The following is a 12,975-nucleotide window of genomic DNA, read 5'->3' on the forward strand; positions in this document are numbered from 1 at the left end:
AAAATCTCTAACGGTTTCGAAGGTAGTTTGGATATCTAAACCAGGTGCGCTACTGTCGTCATGTTTTTTTGTGGCTGAGTGCGACAGAATTGATAGCGGTTATTCCTCTACCCAGTCAAACTAGTCCGGAACCGGTTCGGACTTCCAGCATGAATTCCAGCTCAAATGTGTCAACCGATAGAGTCGGAATCGGTTGTTTTCTTTGAGCTAGATTCCATGCTGAATCCATCCAGGATTTCGAACCGGTTCCGGAATCGATTTGACGGATAGTTGGGATAGGTTGGTGTGGCGGCGCTAATGTTTTCGTATATTAATTCAAATATTTACACACGTTTTTTAAATATTTTTGTTCTATCATGGATGTCTGTTCTCTGTGCTGATAAGTTTATGTGAGTAGATAATGAATCCGAAAATAAGTATTATTTGTAATAGGCAATTAAGGGCGATTAAATGGCGCGTTCCCTGGGCGATTTAAGGGCGGGTAGGGCAGCAAAAAATGACGGTGACAAATCGCCTAAATGTTGCGTTTGAAATAGCCCCCTATTTGCCGGCATATTGCCGACAAATTAAAGGACAATTAGCGCATCCGAGTTGGCAAATAGCCCCCCGTTAGCCAGCAACATGCCCTATTTGACTGGGAATCCGCACGTAAAAACATAATATGCAATTTTTAACCAATGTTGTATATACAGGTATGGCAAAGAGGGCTCTTTGGTATTCGTAAGATGAGTGGTGTGAGTGATCACAGAATAAATCGACTTGTTTTCGTCATACCGTTCGTTCCGCTCTCATTGAATCGTGTGAACGCTATGACGTCGACCCGATGTCCCAGTAAACGAAATGGTGGTCAGGCAGGTTAAACTAGATGCTGGCGATCGGTAAGCTATTGAAACGTTGTTCTAGGCTATCCGCCGTAACTTGCCGTTTACTGTCAAAGTAGTGTGGGGTGCCTCTGGATCTAGGGGCAGATCACTTGTGATGCACTTTAAAAAATCAGCGAAATTAAATGCATTTATTTCCATCAAAATAGAAATTAATAATGTATTTTGCGTTGCGTGCAATGTTTTTGCGTTGCGTGCAATATTGTTTGCGTTGCGTGTAAGACGTCAAAACCCTACAGAAAAACTAGCCCTACATTTAACAAAACGCGAACAAAGTAGATCAGCGTAGGACGTTTGTTAAACAAACTTTTCTGCGAGGGAGTGCAAAGCTGATGCAAAAATGGAAATTAAATGCATTTTTTCTAACTTGATGCAAATTTGTTATACATCTTTAGAGTGATCTGCCCCTAGTTCTGGATTGTTTATATATTTTTGGTTGCCAATACTAGCAAACCGTGTGTTCTGCCACACCTATATATAACTCATTGATTTTCAACCATCGCACTTTTAGCTTAACATTCGCATCAACAATGCAATAAAGCTCTATATAACCAACGACACGACTAGATACTGGCAATTCAAAACTGTATCGCAAATATGACTACCCCTCAGTGACTCAGGTAACTGGTTCTGTCAAATATGACATTTGATTAGAAAATGCACGAAACTAGCAACACTTAATAGTCTGTTGTTATTATTTCAAACAACTCGTTGCAACCCCTGGTTACGCAAGGAAAAACAATTTGATAAATATTTTACGATAGGAATCAAACAAATATTCCTGGAAATTCTCGATGATTGATGCGCTAATATTTGTACTATTATCAGTAATCGGAATACCTATAACTAGTGAACAATCAAGAAAGGCAAACTGCCTTCTCTAATATGATGAACAGGTCATATTTGCTCGTTAAATCGTACAAAATGGCACGGTCCTAGAGGTCGTACACTTCCAATGCAAATCCACTTCCGATGATATCACTTCAGTTGAAGCATTCCACCAGTACAGCCCTATCGATTTGTTTCTCACCGACAAACTTAGAAGAAGTCGAATTGGGTTGAAGTTTAGCCAACGAAAGACAAAGCTGGACCACCCGAGATTACGCATATTAAGTGTGGATAGAGATTTGTACTTTCCGAATGTGGATGTTGGTGCAAAATCGCATCCGACTCAATCAACTGGACAATGTGTTTATCTACGGATTGAGTACAGTAGTGCCTTGCAGTCTGGTGCGGCTGTAGTAAATCCAAAAACGGAGATCCATGCCAGTGTGATAGTTAACTCTACCAACTCGGACTGCTATGCTGAGTGGCCTTCGAACAAGATCGCGTCCGTTGCGCAGTACCAGGACCGTGAAAAGATTAACATCATAATTTCAAAAGGTCCTTCACACACGTTTGCGTTTGTTTTTGATATTACATAGTTGGTGAAGTTTCCAGTATACTTGTTTTTGTTATCTACTATTGAGACATTCACTAAAACGTACACACCGCATGAACTGCTCCCTAAACGCCGCTGTAAGGTTGCTGGTCAGTTTTTGGTGTAACTAGTACTTGTACTTGCTATTTGTGCTTAAAATTAAGCAATGTATCAGTAGTAATAGGCCACCCATTTTTGTTTAAACGCAAGAATAATTTTTAAAACAGAATTTGATTGAATTGTTTAACCCATTTAAACAATTTTATCAACTCTGTAATCTAAAAACAATGTTTGAATTATACTAAGCGTGGTGAATTCAGCATCACCTACACCTGGTATAATCCACCTGCACAAAACGTTGCATAACGTAGGGCTGATTTTTGGACAATATGTGTACTCATTCAGCCCTTTGTTATGAAAATTTGTGATATTATGACAGATTGGTTAAGCGCGGCGTTTCATGGATCGCGGCCGTTCCTTTCAATCGGGAAAGGCCGCGTGGAATTTTGGGTAAAATCAATATTAGCGATTGCAGATTGTTTTCCAGATACACACTTGGCACACTTACCGGAACGACCAGTATGGATGAGCGCCCCTATTTCAAGCGAAAGATTTTGGCTTTAATTTAACTGTCAAACTAAGTTTAGAGTAAATTTATCAGCGTTTTATTTTATATAAGGAGTTTCAAAGTATAACTGGAACTAAAACAATCACATCAACAGTAATGTGTTTTTTTATAATTTAAAACAATTTTAAACTAACATCCGCTAAAACTGCTGCTGGGGACAGCAAGTAATTTTAAAATCTTCAGTTTTATATTGTTGAATTTGTCAAAATTATGAACCTAGAACTGAAACACTCCCGAACATGCCCTTACCATTTAGAGAAGTCAGGGTCTTTTGGCATTAGAAATGCGAATCACCTGAGTCTACGGCATGTCCGGACAAGCGTAAAGTAACTTGTTACTTCATGCTGTCGGAACCGACCGACCGGTTCCGACAGCATGAAGTAACAAGTTACTTTACGCTTGTCCGGACATGCCGTAGACTCAGGTGATTCGCATTTCTAATGCCAAAAGACCCTGACTCCTACGGTAGCAGACAAAAAGTTAAGTCGCCGGTGAGCTCTAAGCTTGCATATATGATCCTTCCACGCTTTTCTAAACTTTCTCCCTTCAACACCTTGCTCTCCCTTGAGTACTATGGCTCTAAATATTGAAAAATATACTTCACCTTCCAGTCCCTTGCTAATTAAATGCCGTAAAAACTGTTGAAGTTTTAGAGTGGTTTAAAATAAGCAATAACTAGAACGGCGACGTATAAGTTTCAAAATTTTAAAACAAAGCTGTTCAAAATTATAAATCAAAGCGCTCTGCTGGGGATGTAATGGTTTAAGTTCGAGTTCTACTTTGAAACTACTGTATAAAATAAAACGCTGCTTAGCATGCTCTTAGTTGTTCAAATTATTGCCTGTGAAAATAATGAAATTGTATATGTTAGGTCAAGAGTTTATTATTTTTAGCATAATAAATCAAATTTTATCAAACACGTAGTAGTAAGGCATTTCAGAAACAGATTATGGTATTGGCGATTTACCGGTTGTAATATCAACTTGAAACGAATGACCTAGCTACAACTTAGGGAAAATTACAATTTTTCGGTTGTAGCTCGAAGGCAGGCATTCCTTTTAATTCAGCTATTTGCTGATGATTATTCTGTTAAGGCTAATCAATGAAAGTTTTCACGACGTGCTACATATTCGTCGATTCTACGCCTTTGGTGCGAAGTTCCCTTAGCTGCCGGTTTTGATGCACGGTGACATTTCAGTAACCTTCCAGTATACGTTCTATAAAAATCCTAGAAGGAACGAGAAAATCGTAAAACACTGTGTGGCCATTGCCGAACTCGAAATACATTAGCTTATGCCCCGGGTTGTTCATATGTCTCCGAGCTGCTTGTATGTCGATGGTTTGTCCGTAAAGTTGACCATCTCATTGCTATTTTGCAGCTTTGATTTTCGTACCGCATCCTCGGGCAGTTGCTGCTGCTGTACTAAGGCCCTTAGATTATCGACGTTGAAAGATCGGGGGCCTTATTTTCACAGTCACGTCACTTAGTGACTAGAAGGAAATTTCCTTCTAGTCACTAGGTAACATGACTATGAGAATAGGGTTCCGGGTTTCACTATATTTGCAATTTCCAAATTAATCCAAAACCTATTGTTTGTCCTTTATTTGAATCTTTTGGGGGTGATTCGGTTGGATTTTTTGCCTCGCGCCCGTTTTTCCGGCATTACTCACGGAAATAACACCGTTTCGAATTTGCTGTGCGGGCACTAAACTTAATGTAATAAACTATTGAAAAGGAAATTAACGCGTTCTATTTATTAGGTACTTACATTTGTTAAGGTAGCTAGTTCCTCTGGAATCATATAAAATTGGAATGATAGCCCACAGAAGCGTCTGCTGTTAGCGTCGATTCCGTCGGTGATGAGATCGAAGCGGAAAATTTGATCACAATGTTCATGTTTTCGGCTGCTTCGTAGCAACATTGGTTGCTACATTGCAACCAAAAATTAGTTAAACAAAGAAGTGTTGCTGTAAAAATTATTTTCTCGTGCACATCGAGGGATAACTCAATATATTGGAAAATGGCGGGAGATCACTGGAACACTTTTTCTTCGGCATTTTACATTAAATGTCTAGTCGTGTCGTTGATATAACCATCAATAATGCATAACTGCACAGCCGACATATAGCATTATCACTTGCTCTATATGCGTATATAAAGCTGATATAACGCGTACATGTTTCAAGGATCTTTAAAGCATGTAGGCTTTACAAGTGCATTTAGTGTCATAGAGTAAATAAAAAGCCTATATAATGCTATTGTAATGCTGTGGGTTTATTTGTTATGCAACTCTTCTTAAAGATTATATTCGGCATATTTCATTTCAATCAAACATATGCAATATGACAGCAAACGCAGCGCACTTACCGTGAAGGACGAGATAAGGTATCTCAGTTCGAGACTTACTAAAGGTAATTTTCGTAAAACATTCATATCATGTGAGAACGAAAACCCATTAAGAATATTCATTACAATGCATTAGAAGAGAGTCAATTACGGTTTTAAACCGAATATTTTAATTAAAATTTTTGCTCATCATACCGAAAGTAAACATAAGAAATGGTTTAAAAACCATGGCGGACAATGACAGCCAACCGAAGCTTTTTAATAGCATTAGTAGTGCCAATATTGGGCTTTCAAATTTGACATTTGCGCGCTGGTGCTATATAATAGCATTGCAGAAACGAGCTGTCAATCTCTGCACAGTTATAGCATTATATTTCGCCTTTTCTGACATAGTATCGGCATTATTGGGCAATCCATTAGACGTTTGTTTGACAATTCAGCGGTGGGTTCTGTCAACAAGTATACTCCTGCGAACAGAAAAACTCGTCCGACAAACAACTTTGTTAGTCCGATTCGTTTGATGTTGGATCGAATCAACGATAGTGTCGGACGTCGCACCCCTCGGAGTAACGTCAGAATAAGTAAAGAAGAAATAATCAGCTGATCAGAAACGTCTCATGGATTGCCTAATATTAGCATTTAGGGCTTCACCATGTTCGTCCGCATTTTTTTGACAGGGATATCTTGAACACGCCCCTGAACCATTTTGCTATAAAATTCAAAATCAATGTGCACCATAGTTTTTGTTTGAGGCGAAACAAAAGAGATTATAACTACTAGAGGTCGCATGTCGCTGTTAACACTGAAAATTTATCATCTCGCTCTTACATATGCTAGGCCCATTAGTTTGACACATATTGCCCCGGGTACACACATGTCAAAGTAATGGGATACAATATGCTAGAGCGAGACCCCATGTTTCAGTCCGTGAATACATGGAGACAGTAGCGCTTTGCTCCCTCTAGTAGTTATAATCTCTTTTGGCGAAACTGATGTGGTTTTTGTTTGAGGCGAAACTGAGTCAGTTCCTAACCCCAACTGCTGTCAAAATGTATGAACTGACAGCAGTTGGGGTTAGAACCGGCTGGATGTTGTTGGCTCGAATCAAAACTTGTCGAAAGTAAACAAAGTTCATTTCATATCGTCAACCTGGTGCCCAGGTGGTGAAATAAACGGGGTGCTGGAGCGTCGCCAAAAAAATTTTATTTCCTGATTAAATTTTACTAAACTTCCCAGTTTAACTCAACCGGAATGCTGGCTGGTTCTAATTCGTATTCCGGCTCCGGTGTCACAACCGATTCAAGTTAGAATATTTAAGGGGTACCATTTCGATGCGGCTTAGCCGCATAACCGAGGCCTAGGAACCGAAGCGGCGTAAAGCCGCTGAGGATCCGCCGGGCGAGGTGGCCACCGACCCGCCGTCGAAAGCAAGCGAACCTGTGATCCACTCGTTTGCCCGGCTTACTCAAACATAGGGGCTATCCCAGCACGCGCAAAAGTGATGTGGCGTAGCCACATTGGGTGGTGGACACAAAATAAAATTGGCAATGCTAGCAAAATGTAAACACAAATGAACACTCCGGATGAAGCTATCGTCAATTGACATTTCGACGAGTTTTGATTCGAGCCAATAATATGGGCCCTAGCCACATTGGGTGCTGGACACAAAATAAAATTGGCAACGCTGGCAAAATGTAAACACAAATGAACACTCCGGATGAACCTATCGTCAATTGACATTTCGACGAGTTTTGATTCGAGCCAATAATATGGGCCCGTTGACTCAGTTTCAGGTTCAAGCGAAATCGCCATAAGCAACTTTACACGCTCATTCAAAACTACTCAAAATTTGAGTTCAGAGCACTCAATTTGAAAAATAGACGCAATATGTCAAAAAATGAGTTTTAATTTGAGTAGAGTTAACTCAGCTGGTGAATAACCATTCAATTTTTAAATTTTTGAATGAAAAAATTACTTATCCTCAAGAAAAAGTGCGAGGACATCGTCTAAAACATTAATAAAAGATCAATCCTCGGACCTAGTAGCTGTAGAGTCGAAGCAGAACATTCAGAAAACTAAAAGGTAGGTTTCTCTGAGTTTTGGTTTTATTCTAATCTAACTTCTATTCGTGTTTTTATTGTTTCTGCTAGTTCTACAATGTACCGATTGGTATAAAAAAGATGTGAAGAAACGTCGTCGGATTATATTTCCAGACATCGCTAGCTTCTGGATGAACAGGTAAAGGATACTTGAAGTATCGGTGAGATTCTTTGTAATAATATTAAAAATACTGAATGATTATTTTTCAAATTTGCTTTTTGAGTAAAATGTACTCACATTTGACATTTGCATCCAAAACTCAAAACTGAGTAAACGAGGCGAACTCAGTTTTTGACCATGTGCAGTTTTTATGAAATTGAGTGGCTAGCCACTCAAATTTGAGTTACTATCAATGAGCGTGTACAAAACGTCATCCTCCATGTTTGAATGGGCGTGTTTCATGTTGCGATGGTTAATATGAAAACATTTTAATTTTGGTGCAGTAATTGTTTATAAAACCGAATTGTTTTATTCGCTAGACATGTTACGTATTGTTCAAAGTGCCTTAATAGTATTATTAATTGATTTCACCGTTGGTAAGCTTCTTATTCTACTGTTGTTCAGCAAACTTTTTGGGTATTTTGTACGGGTTGTCCAACACGGAATAATGCGTTTTCGTTGTAATTGCTCGATCTATTTATATGAACAGTATCAATGTTCAAGTGTTTATTTTGGTTAACTAACAAATATTCGTAATCATTCGTTGTGATGAATTGGGTCGTTCTTCAAGTTGAAATGAACTCATAGCATTGATGTGCTGGCAAGTGTGCTGGTGTCCATGTAGTGAGGCAGACATTTTTTAACTGCGAATTTATCGGTGGTTTTGTTTGTAAACAGCTTCCACATGAAACATACTGGATATAACAATAAATTCAAACAAATATTCCTAGATAAACGGCGCATTAATCAGTAGTTAAAAATTCATTACAAGCAACACATCTCATATATGTCAATCAATAATCGTAGCACCTACTAAATATTTTGTTTCAGCGCAACACAACTTCGATAATGTAGAGTTTGGACAAGAACTGGTATGGTGCGTTACAAGCACACCAGAGCTGCACAAATGTAGAAACTTCACTGTTGCACTGGAACGAGATTATGCATTATTCGACAATTACTTTCTTAATGTGTCCTGCCATTTTGGATTTGACCAAGACGAGTGTATGAAACTTATAGATGAAGGTAAAGCACACGCAATGATGCTGGACGCCGGCGAAGTTTATACTGGTGGAAGGTATTATTCGTTGGTCCCTATTATGCAGGAAGGATACGATGGAGGTTTCACACAGTATCATGCTGTTGCTGTGATCAAGAAAAATACTCTACGCGATGTGACTAACTTGCGACATTTGAAGGGGAAAAAGGCATGTTTTGCCTGGGTTGGAAGCCATGCCGGTTGGACCATTCCAATTTATACCGTGAGTGATACTATTAGGAGGCTTAGACAGGCATAACTAATTTTACTTTATTGTATAGCTACAACGTGAGGGTGGAATGGAAATAACTGATTGTAATAACCATGTTAAAACAGCAACTGATTTTTTCGGACCGTCATGTGCTGTGAATGCTTTAGTGGATAAGTATAATCCGATTGGTGATAACTCTGACAAGTACGAAATGATGAAAAATGCTTTTTTTGCTTTAGATAACTATTTTCTTTTTTACTTGCTCACAGGTTGTGTTCATTGTGTACAGGAAAGGTACCTGGAGGTAAATGTACACCTAAGGATCCATATGCCGGATTCGAAGGAGCTTTTCGTTGCCTTCTGGAAGCAGGCGATATTGCTTTCATTCAGCATACAACCGTAGATGAAATGGTTAACAGTGGACTGATCCATGGAGTTACGGCGGATCAATTTGAGCTACTGTGTAAAGATGGAACACGCCAGCCAATCTCAGAATATCGACAGTGTCATTGGGGCTTAGTGCAGTCCCATGCACTGGTCGTCTCATCAGCTAGGACAAGCGCTGAGCGTCGGCGATACAAGAAATTTTTCACGCAAGCAGTTAATTTGTACTCGTCGAAAGCTAAACGGACAAATGGAACGCTAATTAACACAGATGAACGGTTACGAAACCAGAATGATCGATTCAATTCCAACAATAGATTTGAAAGTGGACGAGCCGACGATCGCTTCAATAATAACAACCGATTTTACACTTCTACATCGACCGACCGATATAATGATTACGATGGTTACAATGATGATCGTGACCAACAAAATAACGAGACACGATTTTACGAAAAGTTTGAGCTTTTCGAATCGAAACGATATGGTAAACAGCTTAATCTCATGTTCCAAGACAATGCCCGCTATCTGGCGCCGATTGAGGAGAATAATCAAAATTTTCAGAACTATTTGGGTAGTGCTTTAAATCAAATATACGGTGTTCGTTCATGTCCGGTAGGCCGAATGACTTTATGTGTGACATCCGATCCTGAAATGGAGAAATGTATTAAAATGCGGGTAAGTCGCCAATGTAGTTTTTCAATCATATAAAATGTGCATGCATTTTCTCATTATAGACCGCGTTGAAAGCACAGCTGATTAAACCAGAAATGCTTTGCCTGAAGGCTCATTCTCATGTAGATTGCATGCGACTTGTAAACTCTGGACAAGCTGATGTGGTGGTCCTAGATGCGAGTGATGTTTACACTGGTGGTTTGAATTATGATTTGTTGCCATTTATGTCGGAAATTTATGACTTGGGGCGTCCAGAGTATTACGTAGTAGCTGTAGCTAAAGAGGAAGATCCAGATACCGAATTGACGTATTTGAAAGGGAAATACACATGTCATTCAGGTATTAACACAGCAGCGGGATGGGTTTATCCGATGGCGTATCTTATTTCCAATGGATGGATACGCCCTTATGGGTGTGATAGTATTCGTGCGGCAGCGGAATACTTTACTAAATCCTGTGTGCCGGGAGCAATTAGCAATGAGTACAACACAGGAGTGCCTTACGATAATCTGTGTGATTTATGCCGTGGTGGCAGTTTTCGGTATTGCCGACGAGACGCTTCTGAAGATTACTACGGTAACAGTGGAGCATTCCGATGTCTAGTAGAAGGTGGAGGACATGTAGCATTTGTTAAACATACAACGGTTTTGGAGAATACTGGTGGAAAGCGACGGGAATGGTGGGCAAGAAACACTCTTCCGGATGATTTCGAATTACTATGTCCTGATGGAACCCGTGCTGAAATTTCTGAATACAAGAAATGTAATCTTGGAAAAGTTAAGGCCAATGCTATTGTGACACGAGGAGGACATAGCTATAACGCGACCCAGTTGAATGCCTACATTAATCTTTTCACCTACGCACAGCAGTTTTATGGTCGACGAGATGCAGATGAATTTAGGTATAATGATTAATCTATCCAAACTAGACAAAATTAATCCAATTCCCATTATTCGATTTACAGCTTTAGTTTGTTCTACTCCAATCCGCCGTACCATGATCTGATTTTTTCAGACGCAACTCGTGAGCTTCGTCTCATCCCAGGAAATATTCGTTGGTTCGATGCTTATCTTGGACCCGATTTTCTGCGGGCTAGGCGAATTACAGACTGTCACGCAGGTGCGACATCACTGAAACTAAGCATGTTGAATGTGATTCTACTAACCTTAGCACTAACGTACAGAACTTTTCTGTAGAAGAAAACGTGTTATGATAAGTTAAGAGTAGTGTCAATTGATATTTCTTCCGAACGAGGCAAATTAGTAAGAAAATCTGAAACGGAAGATCTGCCTAATTCATGTAATGTACAAAGTAACACATTCCGTCCATGTTTTAGATAGGTACATTATACAATAATGTTACGTTTAGATATTGCATGAGCTAATACAATTTCCTGAAAGTTTTAACTATTTTTTCTAAATTCAACAGCAAAATATTGAATCGGTCCTATTTATTAGTGAACTGACGCAGCAAAAGAAACAAATCAAAAGGTAACGATATATTTTATCATAGATGTGTTGTACTATTTTGATTGAGTTGAATAGATTAACTTTATACTACGTCTATGGCAAAGTTCGCTGCTGGAATGATGACTGCCATGTATTCTCTATTTGAAATATCCTTGCCTTATCCTCGGGGATCAACGCGCACTAGGACGCGCCGCAGTTAGCATTGTGGAAGCTTTTGATCAGCTCACCCTATTCGAGTTATTGTAGCCATCGAGCATTAGTCGTCCCGGTTTTGTCTGCATATTAACAAGTATACTTCTGCTTCGAACACCTTGAGCGCCGATGTATTCTCCGTTTCCGGTAATTTGCTGTAAATTTCAACCTGCGGCAGCACATCTCACAGACAACAATCGGTGTATTCTGGGGCATCTTAGAATATTTTTACACCCTGACTGTAAATTCGTGTATTTAGCTCTCCAAGAAGGAAATCGAGCTGATTTTCAATGAAGCGTGGTTCAGCTCAGCTTCAGCTTCTAATAGTGGATAGAATGATCGCCGAATTTTCGTATGTAAGTACCTGAAGCGTAGTTCGACTCTAAATGCATTTGAAGAAGATACATGTGGGTGAATGGAGAACAGTGAGTCTAATTCGGTAAGGTATACAAACTAGGCTCGATGGAACCATCCAAGTCAGTCATGGATATCACATACATTTGGACCAACATCAGATGTTGCTTCAAGCTGTTCTCAACTCCTATTCGGCAGTTTTCACGGAGCCAGCCGGGTTACGGCTTGGTAAGGCAAAACTGATGTTGAAAGGGGTCAATTAAGGTTCTTTGACGTATTCTTGATGGTCGCATCATTAGCGCTTCTGCATTAGAATCGACAAACAGCCTTAGTTGATTATAAGATTAGGAAATATTAAAAAATTAAATATACGTATTTTTCGATCCCGAGGACCGGTGTTTACTTGGCAGACAGTTACCACTTCGTCCGATTTTGCAAATTTTGCGGGCTAAAATCTTTTTGCACTATTCCAGCCAAGAATAGTGCACTGGGAACCTGCTCCATGTCGTAAGAGGCGACTAACAACATGCTAGGAGTTCCTAGGTATTGCTCCGTACCGAAGACAACCTGAACGAACCTTAAGATTTTGCATCATAGCCTTTATCTATTCTGTATTGAGTGAATCAGTGACATATAGTTAGCTTTCCTGATTCACTATTCTCGATTGTGTACCAATATTTTAAGTTTCTTCTGGCTGTTGTACAATAGCTGTAAAGGATGAAGTCTAATTCTACACTAAGTAGCAGCATATGTTAATATACCGGCTCTTCCACGCCAAGGTATAACTTTTAAGATATTGGTTTAAAAACCGCATTTAACAAACTTTTATGTAGGAAATTTATTGGATTGGCCTAAGATGGAGCTGTCTAATTTCACAAAAAGTATTTTGTGTGATAAGTGAACTAGTAGTAGAAGTAAGTAGATGTGTCAAAATAAGGCAGTTTTTCATTAAATATGGAACCGTCTACCGACAAATCTACATCTACGAATACCAACAAAAGTGACTCCTTGAGGTCTCACGAAGGTCTGACACAAGTTTTGTACTACTTTTGCTTTCTTAAACAGTGGTAAACATTTCAACACTCCAGAACTTCATTCTGTCAGAAAATGTAGGGC

General features: G+C 39.4%; 1 protein-coding gene across 3 annotated transcripts; it reads left to right on the forward strand.

The window, feature by feature from the left end:
* Positions 1–7,726: 7,726 nt before the first annotated feature.
* LOC131689842 (transferrin 2) lies at positions 7,727–11,407 on the forward strand. 3 transcript variants are annotated; one of them, XM_058975164.1, is made up of 7 exons: positions 7,727–7,912; positions 8,367–8,797; positions 8,856–8,989; positions 9,055–9,847; positions 9,907–10,745; positions 10,809–10,963; positions 11,273–11,407. In XM_058975164.1, the coding sequence occupies exons 1-7, from the start codon at positions 7,858–7,860 to the stop codon at positions 11,281–11,283; spliced, it is 2,418 nt and encodes an 805-aa protein (XP_058831147.1). In that variant the 5' UTR covers positions 7,727–7,857; the 3' UTR covers positions 11,284–11,407. The 3 variants fall into 3 exon arrangements, with proteins under 3 accessions (XP_058831147.1, XP_058831146.1, XP_058831148.1); XM_058975163.1 differs by having other exon boundaries at positions 10,809–11,407; XM_058975165.1 differs by lacking the exon at positions 7,727–7,912 and having other exon boundaries at positions 8,136–8,561; positions 8,642–8,797; positions 10,809–11,407.
* Positions 11,408–12,975: the final 1,568 nt, after the last annotated feature.

Source organism: Topomyia yanbarensis, chromosome 3 (genome assembly GCF_030247195.1).
Source record: "Topomyia yanbarensis strain Yona2022 chromosome 3, ASM3024719v1, whole genome shotgun sequence".
Lineage (NCBI taxonomy): Eukaryota > Metazoa > Arthropoda > Insecta > Diptera > Culicidae > Topomyia > Topomyia yanbarensis.

What these genes read in the sequence shown, in the direction of transcription:
- LOC131689842 (XM_058975163.1), top strand. Translation starts at nt 7,858, where the DNA reads ATGTTACGTATTGTTCAAAGTGCCTTAATAGTATTATTAATTGATTTC. An exon ending in ATTGGTGATAACTCTGACAA is followed by an intron (nt 8,990 to 9,054) that starts GTACGAAATGAT and finishes ACTTGCTCACAG; the next exon opens with GTTGTGTTCATTGTGTACAG. An exon ending in CGAGATGCAGATGAATTTAG is followed by an intron (nt 10,746 to 10,808) that starts GTATAATGATTA and finishes TTCGATTTACAG; the next exon opens with CTTTAGTTTGTTCTACTCCA.